General features: G+C 37.7%; 6 protein-coding genes across 6 annotated transcripts; 5 read left to right on the top strand and 1 right to left on the bottom strand.

The window, feature by feature from the left end:
- Positions 1-375: 375 nt before the first annotated feature.
- PHYBLDRAFT_66934 (hypothetical protein) lies at positions 376-930 on the top strand (the record flags this gene model as incomplete). The annotated part of the gene is made up of 4 exons (XM_018441711.1): positions 376-449; positions 532-551; positions 622-714; positions 812-930. The coding sequence occupies 4 exons, from the start codon at positions 376-378 to the stop codon at positions 928-930; spliced, it is 306 nt and encodes a 101-aa protein (XP_018286868.1).
- An 84-nt stretch (positions 931-1,014) lies between these two features.
- PHYBLDRAFT_149837 (hypothetical protein) lies at positions 1,015-1,455 on the top strand (the record flags this gene model as incomplete). Its single annotated transcript, XM_018432348.1, has 2 exons — positions 1,015-1,259; positions 1,317-1,455. 2 exons carry the CDS (start codon positions 1,015-1,017, stop codon positions 1,453-1,455), a joined length of 384 nt encoding a protein of 127 aa, XP_018286867.1.
- A 1,153-nt stretch (positions 1,456-2,608) lies between these two features.
- On the top strand, positions 2,609-7,411 carry PHYBLDRAFT_172685 (hypothetical protein; the record flags this gene model as incomplete). The annotated part of the gene is made up of 5 exons (XM_018436850.1): positions 2,609-3,076; positions 3,121-4,648; positions 6,671-6,828; positions 6,991-7,195; positions 7,263-7,411. The coding sequence occupies 5 exons, from the start codon at positions 2,609-2,611 to the stop codon at positions 7,409-7,411; spliced, it is 2,508 nt and encodes an 835-aa protein (XP_018286866.1).
- PHYBLDRAFT_149835 (hypothetical protein) lies at positions 7,359-11,519 on the top strand (the record flags this gene model as incomplete). The annotated part of the gene is made up of 12 exons (XM_018432347.1): positions 7,359-7,536; positions 8,177-8,401; positions 8,695-8,754; positions 8,858-8,890; positions 8,959-9,168; positions 9,235-9,596; positions 9,690-9,942; positions 9,997-10,156; positions 10,241-10,342; positions 10,376-10,619; positions 10,686-10,821; positions 10,909-11,519. The coding sequence occupies 12 exons, from the start codon at positions 7,359-7,361 to the stop codon at positions 11,517-11,519; spliced, it is 2,574 nt and encodes an 857-aa protein (XP_018286865.1).
- A 348-nt stretch (positions 11,520-11,867) lies between these two features.
- PHYBLDRAFT_149834 (hypothetical protein) lies at positions 11,868-13,051 on the bottom strand (the record flags this gene model as incomplete). The annotated part of the gene is made up of 5 exons (XM_018432346.1): positions 11,868-11,987; positions 12,132-12,290; positions 12,370-12,388; positions 12,473-12,675; positions 12,734-13,051. 5 exons carry the CDS (start codon positions 13,049-13,051, stop codon positions 11,868-11,870), a joined length of 819 nt encoding a protein of 272 aa, XP_018286864.1.
- A 213-nt stretch (positions 13,052-13,264) lies between these two features.
- Positions 13,265-14,518, top strand: PHYBLDRAFT_66929 (hypothetical protein; the record flags this gene model as incomplete). The annotated part of the gene is made up of 7 exons (XM_018441710.1): positions 13,265-13,331; positions 13,588-13,638; positions 13,722-13,783; positions 13,970-14,037; positions 14,107-14,168; positions 14,233-14,306; positions 14,456-14,518. 7 exons carry the CDS (start codon positions 13,265-13,267, stop codon positions 14,516-14,518), a joined length of 447 nt encoding a protein of 148 aa, XP_018286863.1.
- Positions 14,519-15,575: the final 1,057 nt, after the last annotated feature.

Genomic DNA, 15,575 nt, shown 5'->3' with positions numbered 1-15,575 from the left:
TTATTATTATATTTTATTTGCCAAGTAATCCATTACAATCTACAACAAACCTAACACATCACGCGTCACTTCCATTACCTATTGTGTTTATAAGTCCAACAAAAAATCATGTTGTGATGTCTAGTACCCACTGCAAAAATCACTCATTTTTATCTGCAGCCAAATAGAAAATTATCTAGTGAAAATTTGAAAAAAAACTATCTCAATTAAGTTTACTTTATATTATCAGCAATGTTAATCATAAGAGTTTTTCATTGGTTGTCAATTCAATTGCATTTTTTTATAATTTTTTTACTATAAAAAGAATTAAATAAAATATATTTCTGAGACTTTTTCTTTTATTATTAATTTTTTCAAACCTAAAAGCTTAATAATATGTCTATCTCTAATAACAACCAAAAAAATACAAATGCTCAGTTTGCACAATTCATTACAAAGAATTTGTTATGGTATCTCCTCAGATATTCTGAAGACATACTAACAATAATAAAATTTGACTCTTTGTTGCTCCTTTTTCTTGTATGTCAAAAGTTATAATAATAATAATAATAGTAATAGAAAATAAAAAATAAAAAGTTTGATGTCTGATCAAAAAGAATTTTTTTTATTTTTTTATTTCAGCATTGCAAACAGAAGAAGAACCCGTAGTGAATGACATTGACATGTACATTGATATGGACATTGATGTTAACAATGTCAAAGATCAAATTGAATGTATATATATACTTTTATTAAATCTTTAAAATAATTATAGCTAATATATATTTTATCTTTTGACTTACAAAAATATTAAAAACTTATCTTTTTTTAGCTGATTCTCGGTTTGGTTCCGAAAGTGATAATGAAGTTGAAAGCACTGAGTCAATTGATTCTGACAGTTCAGATGATTCTGATAATTTTGAAGATGAGTTTGAAGGCATTGAAGATTAGTAAAAAACGTAAAATTGAAACCTTGAAGTAAAATAAGAAATTAATCCAATAATTACTCCAATAAAACAATTTGTTTCATCTGATATGTTATCCAATCCCACGCACACATTCATTGCCTATTTTGCTGCATTTTTTATCTCCAAATATGTTGTCAATTCTGAGGGTGTTGTCTTGATTAAATTTATCAATGAAGTACTTGGTCATTTTGGGCAATTGTTCCATCTTCCATTGAGCATGAGTAGCCTGTATTTCATGACTGGCCTCACCGCATTGACCAAAGGAGTTCAGCGATTCATTGTATGCAGCCAGTGCAACATGACATACCATGAGTTAGAAGGCGTTCCCTAGTGTTGCGAGTTCATGAAGCTGTCTGAGACTTCTTGTAGATCACTTCTGTTTCTGGAGTCAAGCAGGATCATGACCATTCTCAAGAAGGTTTATCAGTACAACTCAATAATTAATTCCTTGAGCATGCCTTTCTACCATCCTGGATTTGAAGAAAAAATCAATGAATGGAGAAGTTGACAGTCTGTTTCTGATATGTTGTTTGATATCTATGATGGTGAAAAGTGGGACGCACCCAAGGACAATTGCAGTCAGTAATTCGTTGTGCATCAGGGATCAATTATGTTTAGTTTAAACATCAATTGATTTCAGCCATTTGATGAAGTGATCTACTTGTGTATTACAACTTACCTCTCTGTAAATAATCTGCCAAGAGAGGACCGGTACAAAAAGGAAAACATTGTTCTTGTGGGTTTGATGCCAGAACCAAGGGAAGCTAAAAACAGTCAGATCAATCATTTTTTTGTCCTCTTGTTGAAGAACTCAACAAACTGTATCCAGACGTCATCATATCTACATCCTAATGTCCTTCCGGTGTTGTTGTTTATGCTGCAATTCTTCTTGTAACTTGCAATATTCCTGCTGCACAAAAGACATGTGGATTTACTTCCCATTGTAGTATCAATGCTTATCCTAAATGTGTTTGACAATTTTCTTGTCTTGAAACATCTAACACAATCAATTTCTCTGGATTTGTGTTCTCCAAGTGAGTCGTATGCACAGATAAAAGTAACTACTGCAATGCCAAAACGTGGAAGCATGCAAGAAGTGAAGCAGAAAGAAAAATATTAGAAAATGAGAATGGAGTCTGCTGGTTGGAACTCCATAATATGGAGTACTTGAATTTGGTTGAGTGCACAATTATTGACCCAATGTACAATCTTTTTCTTGGTACTGCGAAACATATAATGGAGACTTAGAGAGCCACCAAACTGATCACAGACACCAATTTCAGGAACATGCAAGAAGAATCCAAAAGCATAGTAATTCTATGCAATTATACACTGTGGTATACACACCACAATTGAGTGAAGAACAGACCCCACAACCAAACACTGGTTCTTTCTTGCTAATGAACCTGGCAAGTTAACAATCTCTGGAACTGTTACACACCAGGCACACGTATACTACACACTCATACAGTGTAAACCAACCATTACACAACAGGGATTTGAATTACAGGGATTTGAATAGTAGCAGATATAAACAATATTATTGGGTCTCTTTAATAAATAACACTCTCACAGTATCTACTTTTCCCATTATTGAGATACTAACCCATAAACAATCCTGAATACCTCATTTTTTACTGTGAATTGTATTTTTGACAAAAATGAACAATTACATTGCGAATGCCTCCATCGCCAGTTCGAATGACGAATCGCAGAAGAGCGAATTGCAAAAGGACACTAGAGAAGACAGCCAAAGCAACAACGAAGACTTCGAGATGGAGGAAGAGGAACGCAACCAAGAAATCAACATCCTGGCAATTGGGATAGAAATTGACGCTTGCCGCAAGAAAGCAGCAGAAAAGTTGATAAAGGTTTTGGAAAAACCCGAGGCTAAACTTGACGATATAAGAAAGGCCCAAGAAGAGGTGGCCAACACCAAAGAGCGTTGGGTGGCTTTCTGTGACGCCCAAGAGATGATGTCCAGCCCATCAGCCGTTGAGGTCTTCAGGGCCAATATTGAGAAGAAAGCCGGAAAATACCGAGACAACAACAAGGCAGACTCCTTCATTCCCCCCAACCTTCCTGCCTTCCAGCTTCGTGGTGGACCAGTCCGTCAGACCAACAAGGCGGTCCACGACTCCATCGCCGCGTTTTTGAACGACTTCAAGTGCAGCTCCGGGCACACAACCTGGATTTTGATCAGCACTGGGAATGCTTGTTCTGGCTTACCTGTGACGAGAGACAACACGTCTCATTTGAGAAGACAAGGGCCGGAAGAGGTTTGAAGTGGAAGGAGGTACGCCAGCAGCTAGAAAGCGAGCACGGTAACCCGTACCACCTGTGGATCAAGAAGCATGAAGTCCACTGCATGCTGCAAAAGCCAGGAGAGCTCGTCAGAGCATACGCGGAAAGATTCCTGGACAGCGTTCATGCCGCCAACCTCGACAGTAGCGACGAGCTTGTATGGCTCTTCACCTCCAAGCTGTTGAGACCTGTAAGAGAGAAAGCGTGGCAAACACTTACGCAGCACTACGGCTTGGTTGTTTCCAAGAACATACACCAAGTCATACCGTTGATTGTGGCCACTAGTGGTGAGGAGACAGACTCCCTGTTCCAAGAGGAACGGACCACAAGTGGTACCAAGAGATACCAAGAAGACAATCACGAGTACACCCGCAGCAAGAGAGGACGCGGTGAATTCCGTAGAGAACGACGTGGAAACAATCACAACAACGGAGGATCCTGCCCTTTGCATCCCAAGGGCAGACACAGCAAAGACGAATGCCACATACTCAAGAGTATTACGAGCACGGAGAATAAGACCTTCACACCACCAGCACCAAGACCAGCACCCCTCTGCCGTTACTGTCATAAAGTTCCGTACTTCAACGGGCACAAATGCCCTGAGTTTCAGTTGGCCAAAGCCAAAAAGCCGGTATTTGCAAACCACAGCACAAGAACAGTCAACAGTGAAGATACGCTGAATAGTAGAATTGAGCTGGACCTGAGCCAACTCAATCTACAAGCACAAGGTAAACACCTTAACATTCACCACCTCACTGCACCGCCACATAACGACGGCTCACTCTATGTTCCTATAATTGTTCAGAGTAGCCGGGTGTGGGCACTGGTGGACTCCAGAGCAAACACTTCTTTCATTTCTCCAGACCTTGTCTCCTCTCTCTCTCTACCTATCACTAAATGTAGTTCAAAAAAGCAGCACATTTATTTAGCGTCAGAGAATAGCTTAGCGGAACATTTAGGCACTGTTGAGAACCTTTCATTATCTTATATGAGTCGTAAACTGAATCACAACTTCGTAGTAATGAGTTTAGCCTTAGGCACACAGATGAGCATTGGCACAGACTTAATGCCCAGACTGGGCATGGCAATTACAAACTTAGCAACTACTTGGGACGATCAAAAAAGCGATTCATTGAGAGAAAACACTCCAGATGATATGCCAGAACCTAATAAATCTCCTGCTGGCACATCTGAGGAGCAAAAACAGTTTATGGAAGCTATAGAACAATCTATCAGATCCAACAAACTTATTCCTAAAACATCATTTTGCACTATACCAGAATCTATCATCCATATCGACACACCAGAAGGCGTAACTTCCTACAGAAGACAATACCCTTTACCGGTAGTATATGAGCCTAGAATCCAAGAGACTGTAAACACTTGGCTAGCAGATGGTACAATAGAGGTGGCATCCAATGATACGGAATGGAATAGTCCTATTACACTAGCACCGAAAAAAGACATGTTTGGTAATTACACAGACAGAAGACCCTGTCTAGACCCCAGACATATCAACAAACTTTTAAAAGAAGACAGATATCCTTTACCTCTTATAAGAGACGTATTTCACACACTTAAAGACGCGGTTGTTTTCACTACCCTAGACCTTACAAGTGCTTTCCATCGATTTGAGGTATACAAGCCAGACAGACCTAAAACAACATTCACCTTCAAAGGAAGGCAGTACATGTTCCGCGGCTGCCCTTTTGGACTTAAACCCATCTCATCTAAATTCCAGCGTGTTATGAACATTGCTTTCAAAGATATGCCTTTTGTAACCACATTCGTAGACAATATTGTGGTATTCTCTCGTAACATGGAGGAACACACAAAACATGTTAAAACAGCAATAGAACAACTTACTAGTGTTAATCTCATCTTAAATCCAAAGAAATGTCATTTCGCACAAAGAGCAGTCTTCTTACTAGGCTTTTGTGTGTCAGATAAAGGCATTTCACTGGATACAAGAAAGGTCAGTAACATCCAAGCATGGCCTACGCCTAACACCGGAAAAGATATACAACGGTTTCTTGGTGTTATAAATTACTTCAGGGAACATATACCTAATGTCTCCCAGCTCACCGCACCTCTTGATCGACTTCGTAACGAGGGTGATCTTACACCTCTCTGGACCAACGAGCATTATAACAGCTTCACAAACCTAAAAGACATCCTACTCAAACTGCCTATCCTGTGCTACCCAAACCTAAAGTACCCTTTCAGTGTGGCCACAGACGCATCAAACGTAGGAATAGGTGCTGTTCTATATCAAGTCATCAATGGAGAAACGCGACACATTGGTTTCATGGCTCGCGCATTGTCTAAAAGCGAACGAAACTATTCCACTACAAAACGTGAGCTACTCGCGGTAATATATGCATTGAATAAGTTCCACAAATATCTTTGGGGAAATCCGTTCACTCTATACACCGATCACAAAGCCCTCACATATATACATACACAAAAGATTGCCAACGCTATGATGATAAACTGGCTGGATACCATACTCGAATATTCATTCGAGGTACTCCACCTGCCCGGTCTAAGCAACATCTTACCTGACCAGCTATCACGCCTTTTCCCTATGGAAAAAGAGCTGGAAGGGGGTAATGACTCTGCAGTTAATTTTACAGGCCAAAAAACGGTCATTAATAGACAACAAACTGTAGTCAACACCAATTACGACGAGATGCTAACACCACCAGACAGTGACAGAGAAGAACTTCTCGCCAAAGCTCATGCTTTCGGACACTTTGGAGCAGATGCCATGACAAACGCACTTCATAACGAAGGGATACACTGGACAAACATACATAGAGACGCCGCCAAGGTTGTACAAGACTGTATAGAATGCCAAAAGTATAACATAGCAAAGAAAGGTTATCACCCTCTACGACCAATTCACGCATATTTACCATGCGATCATTGGGCTATTGATTTAGCAGGTCCTTTCACGACCTCACATAACAGTAATAACTACTTACTGGTAATGGTAGACATTTGCACAAGATTTTGTGTACTACGTGCAATACCTGATAAAACACAGGACACTGTTGTCAGCACTGTAATAGACGTCTTCTGTAATTTCGGATTCCCTAGATACTTACAATCAGACAATGGCAAAGAGTTCGTCAACTCACTTATGAAAAAACTAGCTGAAACATCTGGTTTTGATCACAGATTAGCTACGCCCTATCACCCAAGAGCTAACGGTGTAGCCGAACGCTGGGTTCAAATCTCAACCAACGCGATTAAGAAATGTATAAAAGGAGCGACCCGAGATTGGGACCTCTATGTACCTAGCATACAGCTAGCAATGAATGCCAAAGTAACAAAACGTAATGGAACGGCTCCTTACAACCTTATGTTTGCCAGAACAATGAACGGGTTTAAAAGCTACGCCGATGATCCAGCAGTACCATCACTCACAGAGGATGAGCTACAAAAGCGTATAAAAACAATGGCAGACGTTGTGTTTCCCGCAATCGCTGAAAGAGCAAAAGCAGTAACAAATGCACAAAAGGGCAAGTTTGATAAGAAATACAGGATGATACAATTCCCTCCTAATAGCCAAGTCATGATTAAAGAACTGCAACACGGTAAACTAGAACCTGCATACCAAGGTCCTTACACCGTAGTCAGAGAGAAACAGGGAGGTTCTTACGTCCTCATGGATGAACAAGGACTACTGATGCCCAGAGAATATCCTCCCTCACAACTCAAGCTGATCTCACAGGACAAACTCGTCTCACTAGATGAAGTCCAGAAAATTGGCAAAGAATACTTTACAGTCAGAGCAGTAGTAGCTCATAGAGAACTGGCTAAAGGAAAATACGAGTACAGAGTAAGATGGGAAGGCTACGAAGAAAAAGACGATACATGGCAAACGCCTGAGTCCTTTAGCAGCCCTAAACCTATTGCGGATTATTGGGATCGACTTGGTACAACACCAATTGACAAGACACAAAACCCACATCAGACACGCGCCGTCACTGCAACGTACATTAGCAAACGCCGCACTACGCAGCCCACACCTACACGCCGAAGCAAACGCTCAAGATGCTAACGCTCAATACGCTTACGTACAACACGATAACGTTCACAATGCTAATGCCCGATGCTATGCCCAAGAAGCTAACATGGTCCCTTCAGTCTAAAGTAACTCAACTCTCAACACGGTTATTCAACCTGAAAGGGGGTAATGTGGTATACACACCACAATTGAGTGAAGAACAGACCCCACAACCAAACACTGGTTCCTTCTTGCTAATGAACCTGGCAAGTTAACAATCTCCGGAACTGTTACACACCAGGCACACGTACACTACACACTCATACAGTGTAAACCAACCATTACACAACAGGGATTTGAATTACAGGGATTTGAATAGTAGCAGATATAAACAATATTATTGGGTCTCTTTAATAAATAACACTCTCACAGTATCTACTTTTCCCATTATTGAGATACTAACCCATAAACAATCCCGAATACTCATACACCATTGAGAAAAAAATCAGAAAATGGTTTCCTTTCATGAAAGCTAATAAATGGAAATCCTGGTGCCTAGTGTACTCTCCTGTTTTGTTGCAAGATCACCTACCAACTGACAAACTTGATAATTAGACTTCTTTCACCAATATATGCCAGTATCTTGCAAGTCCGAAAATTTCCCAAGAAGAGATTGATGAGGCACATTATTCCCTGGAAGTGTTGTGCACAGGGTATGAGACACTATATAAGGACAACTTAATCTTGCCAAATATGCATATGTATCTTCATCTGCAAGAAACAGCCAAAAACTATGATACCGTATACAGATTTTGATTGTTTAGCTTTGAGAGGTGCAATGAGATAATAAAGAACTATTTCACAAATAGAAGAGAATGTTTCGAAGGCACGTATATATAAAAATATGTAGAAGATACTTACAAAAGCAACCTTGTTTGCCCACTTCTACCAAAGATCCAACCCACCCATGCCACACTACTTGTTGATCTCTCCTCTGCCTCTGCTTCTGCCTCTGCTTCTGCCTCTTTCTCTTCCAATTCTGGTAGACCTCAATTTAATCTTGATGTATTCATCAATGCTGCTAACAGGAGTATTGATATCATCAAAGAAAATGACACTGGAAAAATAAGGACAAGTAACATATTATCCAGGTAGTTGGATCATAGTAGACATGTCAGAATTTTTTTTTCATCAGCAGTTTTTTCCATCAAGTTGGGGATGTAGTTTTGATGTATTCTATTGGCTTAAATAAAAATAAATAAATAAAAAATACATTTTGGTTTACTATAAAACCATATAAAATCAAATATTTGTAGCACTCTTGTTTCCTTTTTTATTTTATAATTCAAAATACATACACTATGTTTCCTTCTATTCAAATGCACAACACTGATTTCCACTGCACCATATGCAATAATAATGATCAAGGAGTTTCCCAAGTATCGAGACGTACTGCTCAGCATCATAATAAAAGAGCTAGATTTGAAGGTACTGAGATATTCAAGAGTTGTATAATTTATTCAGTGCAGTTATCTGTCCACCGAGTAATAATTGCTTTTATTTTTATTTTTTATTATTTTAAAAAACATAGCTGAAAAGAGAAGCATGAAAGTAGATACTGAAAGTAAGACATTTTTTATTTGAAAAGCAGAAGAAAAACTAATTATAAACTATTATATTCCATATTTCTAGTAATCCCAACGTATCAATCTGATTCTGTGGAAGCAATGGATGGTCAGACCAACTCACCTATTTTGGATACCGTCTCAACGTTTGACAATGACGTCTTTGTTGGTAATGACTACAATGGTGATGAGTCTGACACAACTGATGACAATGACAGTGATGACAATGGCGAAGAAGACACTGCCAAGATTTATGTTGGAGAATTTAACAATGAGGGTCAGTTTTAAATACATAAAAAAAAACTAAAAAAAAAATGTGTGTTAATTTTTTTTTAAAAAAAAGACCCTTTTGCTGCTTCTGGTATACCTGAGAATCCAGTGCACAGATTTATTGCTACTTTTACAGTACTTTTTGCATCTTGTTATGTGGTCAATAAGGGTTCTGTTGTCTTGATTGAGTTTATCAACGAGCTCTTAAAAATTTATGGACAAGATTTCCAACTTCCCAAAAGTCTGGCTGGGCTATATAAAATGACTGGCTTTTTGTCTATCACCAAAGACATCAAGCGATTTGTGTCATGTCCAGACTGCCATTGCATCTATGAAGAAAACATGTCCGTACCTTCCCATTGTGTTTTCACAAATGTTGGTGCACACTCTCCTTGTGGTTGTAAGTTGATGAAAGAGCCAACTTCAGGTGCACTGGTATCAAAGTGAGCATACTTGTACCAGTCCCTCAAGCAAGCTTTGTCTGTTCTTTTCCTTCGTCCTGGTTTTGAAGAGCAAATCTGTCACTAGAACATGGAGCTTAACATTGTCAATACTATGTGTGACATATACAATGGAGCAATATGGAAAGAGCTGAAGGATGCAAGTGGTGTCTCGTTTGTTGCTTGTCATTGCTCATTGATGTTGACACTCAACATAGACTGGTTTCAGCTGTTCGATGGAGTTAGTTGCTCTTCTAGTGCAATTTACTTGGTTGTAAATAATCTGCCTCAAGAGGCATGGTTCAAGCCTGAGAACACAATTCTGGCTGGTCTGATGCCTGGTACCAAGGAGCCAAGATGAGAGGAGAAAAAAAACTATCTCAAGCCCATGGTAGATGAGATGAAACAGTTGTATATTGGAATGCAAGTCCCAACCTACGAGTGTCCTTCTAGTGCTAATATTCATGCTGCCTTGCTGATGGTTGCGTGTGACATCTTTGCTGCCAGGAAAACAAGTGGATTTACAGCCCACAATAGTACATGTGCGTGCTACAAGTGTACAACCCAGTTCCCCAGATTGCCCAACACAAATCAAGTGGACTTCAGTGGATTTGATTATTCTCTTTGAAATATTTGTAGCAGTGTAGAGAACAGGTTGCATGCTGAGAAGTGGAAGAGTGCGTGTACACCCTTAGAAAGGCATCAGCTGGAGGTCGAATATGGTGTTCGATGGTCACAGTTGTAATGCCTTCGATACTTTGATCTAGTATGTAGAACAATCATTGATCCCATGCATAATTTATTCTTGGCAACGCTAAAGAAAATGATGGACCAGTGGGACGATAAGAAAACGATTGGAGCCGAAGAGTTTGCTGTCATAGAAAAAATTGCAGAGACAATAGTCCTTTCAAGGGATTATACAAAGCTGACATCAAAGATTGGAAAAGGCTTTCCTTACATGAAAGCCGATGACTGGAAATCCTGGGTACTGGTGTATTCTCCTGTTCTGCTGCATGGTGTTCTACTATTTGAAATGTATAACAACTGAATGAATTTTGTCTGTGTATTCTGCCATCTTATCAAGCCAAGCATCATATTTGATGAAGTGAACAGTGCCCACGACTATCTAGAAATGTTTTGCAAAAAGGCTACCAAACTCTACACTCCTACTATCCTCACCTGCAACATGCACCTGTGCCTCAATCTTTGCAAGACCATTTGTAATTTTGGACTCATGTATGATTACTGACTCTTTGGGTTTGAGAGATACAATAGCCTGTTGAAGCATATTAAGATAAATGGAAAAGATAATTTTGAGGCAACATATATGAGAAGTTTTGTTCAAAACCCATTCAAGGGTGACTATGGCAATACTGTTCTGAAAAGTTCTGGCCACGTCCCCCTTTTCAACATTCTCTCAAAGCTTTCTCCGAAATTCACACCTACTACCACAGTTATTACTCTCTCCTCCTGTTCATTCCAATTGCAATCATTCTTACTAGCATTATCCAACTCACATCTTCCTCCAAAGGGTAACGAATTTCTCCCTCCTTTGACTTTTCTTCTTCAGATAAAAAAATCATCACTGATGGATGAAATCAACTCTGCCCATCTGCTTCAGCACTACAAAACATCCTATGATCTTCCCGACCTTGTCAGTTACCAGTATGCCACGCTCACAAACTTCTTTGTTGACAATGAAATCACAAAGTTGAAGTTCATTGACTTACTTGATCAACAGTACCGTGATAAAAACGGTTCAGCTAGTTGTGGTTCTCTTGTCTACGTAATATTTGTTGGTAGGGATGGTAGAAATACCATAGTCTATGCTGGAAAAATACATTATCTCTTCACATACTGCTTTACACACCCTTCTAACCGCAATCTCCATCTGACTCGCATGGTTCACAATCATTGACATATATTTGCATATATCAAGTGGTTTAATACTTCTTCTGATAGATCGCGTGAGAATGACAATATTAAGTTTTGTCTTCCCATCTTCTTCCCCAATAGTCGCCATTGCATTGTACCTGTGCACTGCATCTTTTTAGAGATTGCTACAGCCAAAATTACTACAAGTAGAAATGTTAGTAAAATGTTAGTAATTGCTTTGCCAAAAGAACTTTATGCTTAAAATAAAAAAACTCCCACTTGAATTTTCTTTTCTGATACAAAAAAACAGAACAAATTCCCTATATATATTGATAGTATTGTGTATGTAAAAATTAATATGTAAATAAAAAGAGAGAAACATTTTTTTTATTTAGAGCCTGTCTCTAAGAGCCCACTGAGTAAAATTGGAGCTAATGTTATTCTGGACTGCTGAGTTGGACACACTAGTAGTGATCCTACAGATCCTTTGATTAGCACTTGACTCCATGGCCTAGACAGCATAAATGTCAACAAGTGCAAAGAAACGGTTGCACTGAAATACATTCATTAATAATTCACTCAATATAATAATACACCAATACAAAAGTATTACTCCAAATTAATCTATCTCATTGCTTCTCCAGTCTGGTTGTACAATATGAATGACATGTTTTATGCCATCCTTGTCCATTTCATTGGCAGACTCTCCATCTGACAATACTGCTTTTTGGAGAGTGTTGGCACAGTCTCTGAGCATTACAAGATCAATGCCCTCCTTATTGTTTTTGTATGCCAGTACACGGCGACACTCATTCTAGTAATAAGTTTTGTTAATTTGTTATTTTTATTTTTAATTTTCAACTATAAACTATATATATTAGCATAATACTCACATCATCTGCACGGGCTACTCTTCATGTAAGAGCATTTGTTTCCGCTATCTCATCATCAGACATTCTCTCACAACGAGTTCTACTAGTGAATTTAGTATGCAACCTCTTTCGGAGGTCACTCTGTCTCATACTAGAGGAACTAAACCTGCGCTCAAGGTTAAAAAGAAGTGTCTTGGCTATCTCCCTGTTGAGAGATTTGTTGAAAGCAATATTTGTATCCCATCTGGGCTTGAGGTTGTTGGCCAGGATATTTTCTGGCGTTCTCAAGCTAAGCTTGGATTTCCACATAAGGTTGTAAATATGTGCCTGATAAATAAATCATGAGAAAATGAATTGATAAAATGTTTTATAATATGTTACTCACATAAACTGCATTAGATTCTTCAAGGGTAGGCTCATGGTTGGAGATGACAACAGGAGCAGCAACAGTGGATTCGGCTCTCACAGAAGCAGCAAGGGGAGCTCTGGCCAAACTATCTATGACACTGATGGTGTTGGTGCTGATGGTAGCAAGAACGCCAATTCTACCATTCATGTTGGTCAGAGTTTGCTCAACATTGCCAATCTGTCCTTTTATGGTAGACATATCAGCTCTCACAGTAGAAAGTATTTCCATAAGCTGCTGATTGGTAATCTCAACAGGACAAAGGGCAATTGCACATTCACGTCTTGTATTAGTCATTGTCTACAGAATATAATAAAATGAAAGATTATAATGATTAGTTTCAGATTATATTATTATTATTGCTGTCATTCTACAATTAAATTTATTTAAATTAAATTAAAAATAAATCGTATCAAGTTTACATACTTGAATTGTTAGAACAAGTGTGTTGATTTGGGAGTATAAATATAGTAAGTAGCAAGAGAGTAAGAGTAAGGGAAAGTATATTATATGAAAGATATGGTTATTATATATATTCAAAATATATTTGATATAAGAATCTCTATTAATACTTCTTGTAATGACTGGGATGTAAATTGGTTTTCATATTGCTTTGGGACTAAATGAAATCATTTTAGTCTTTTTTTTTAAACACACTTTTTTCTGTTTTTTTAAGATTTTTTTTTACTTTTTTTATTTGTTTTTTGTTATTTCCCTCTTTTTTCTCTCTTTTCAATTCTTGTTATATTTGCAAATTTTTCTGGTAAGATTGTTTTTGGTTCAAAATACTTCTTTACAAAGAATAAAAGAATTAATTTTTTTGTTTGTTATAGGTATTCTCTCTGTTCCTCTCTCTTCACTCTTTACACTCGCAAGGTTTTATGGTAAGGCACTTTCTTTGTTTTAAAAAAAATATATACTTTTTTTATATATAACTAAAAAATAACAATATATTTTAATGTCATAGAAACTCACTCTTCAGCTCATTCTGATGCGCCATCATCACAACAGTCATCTGGATTAGCCAGGGTTAGTAAATATACTTTATGCCATCATTCCATACAATCATTCTGACTTTTTTCTTTTTTTAATATAGGCCACATCGCCAAAAATACTCTCTACAATCAAACACGGATATTGACACGGTAATATTTTATTTTATTTTAATCTATTTCTTTTTAATATTTATCTAACTGAATATAATTTCTATTATAGATGAACATCCCTCTTATGAATGTGCCATGCCTCAAGAACTTTCATCTCATGCTACCATCATTGCCATGGTAAGCCTTTATTTACTTCTATACATATAATAATATTATTTATACTGTATATTAATGTATATCCTCTAGTAGAGACGATATTACCACTTTACAGATAATATCTTGGTCTGCAAAGAAATTGTTTGCGTTTGGTACGTAAATCAATTATTATATCATGCAATTCACAAAAATTAATTCTTTCCTATCGTTTTATAGTCAAAGAAATCATAATCTCGTGCTTTACCATAAATGTTTTATTTCTTTGTCCATTTGTACTGGGTACTTCCAATGTAAGTATTAATTAGTTCATAAAATTTGCAGTATAAAACACACACATACTCCCATCACTAATGTTTTATTTATTCTCAAGGAGTACTGCTCTTACCCCTAAAAAAAGGTAACAAACACCTCATTTTCTTCAGGTATTTGTTTTTTGTAGAAAATTTTTCATCCCAAATATAATAAGCCGGCCGAGCAAGAAGTAGCTGAGGATATAGAATAGCTTTATTAGATTTGAAACCTAGAAACATTCTATTCTTTCCAATAAAAATAGAAGCATAAAGCATTACCAACCTAATAACAGGAAATCAAATAAATAAAGAACATATTACTGATCTATAATTTTAAAGACGTGTTTTTTTTGCTGTTGATCATTGGAGATATTAAAGAACTGTCAGTATAGGTGATCAGTAAAGATAGTCAGTAAATGTGAGGTATACAGACCCATAGAATAAATGAAAGAAAAAAGTTTAAACTCAACTAAATAGAACATTTTTAATATAAAGTTGTTGTGCTTTTTTTAAAAACTCTTCTCATTCAAATCAATAAAAGTATTTGTAAGAAACGAAAAGAGCTTTCAGACTATGAAAAAGGACTTATTATCAATGGTGCTCTCTATAATATTTTATTGACTGCCATTTCGGAGAAGACAGGCATACCCATGACAACTGTACATAGCACAGTTCAAAGATGGAAACATAATGTCACGCCATTAACAGAAAAACGCCAAGGACGTCCATCAATTTTGGGTGAGAGAGATTTACATCAGCTTAAAAACGAAATAAAGAAAGATCGTAATGCCACACTTGGAGAACTCACAAACGCTATAAGACTCGTGATTGGCATGTACATTTGCAAGAATACCATCCGCAAAGCTATTCGTAAAATCGGAACGTCCTCTTGGCATTCTGTGTTTAAGCCAAGGCTATCCAGAACACATAAAAAGAAACGATTGTTGTTGCTAAACGTTGCAAAGAAACCAATTGAAGATGGGATCGTGTGATTTGGAGCAATGAGTCTTGCTTATGGTTTTCCCAAAGGATGAAAACCTTAGAATTTGGCGCTTTCCTCTGGAGAAGTTCAAGTCTGATTGTATCATGCGTAGAGTACAGTTTGGAGTTGGTTTGGTGATGGTTTGTGGCTGTGTGTGGGCAGGAGAAGTAGGCTCACTAAAAATGATTATTAACAGCCTTGACCAATTTGGCTATATAAACCTTTTGGAAACAAAGTTGCTCCCATTTTATGGTTGCCTAAGTGAAAGACATAATGGGGAGTTTATT

The sequence above is a fragment of the Phycomyces blakesleeanus genome (assembly GCF_001638985.1).
Source record: "Phycomyces blakesleeanus NRRL 1555(-) unplaced genomic scaffold PHYBLscaffold_23, whole genome shotgun sequence".
Lineage (NCBI taxonomy): Eukaryota > Fungi > Mucoromycota > Mucoromycetes > Mucorales > Phycomycetaceae > Phycomyces > Phycomyces blakesleeanus.
The sequence above is the reverse complement of the archived record's forward strand: the minus strand, read 5'-3'. Positions and strand labels throughout refer to the sequence as shown.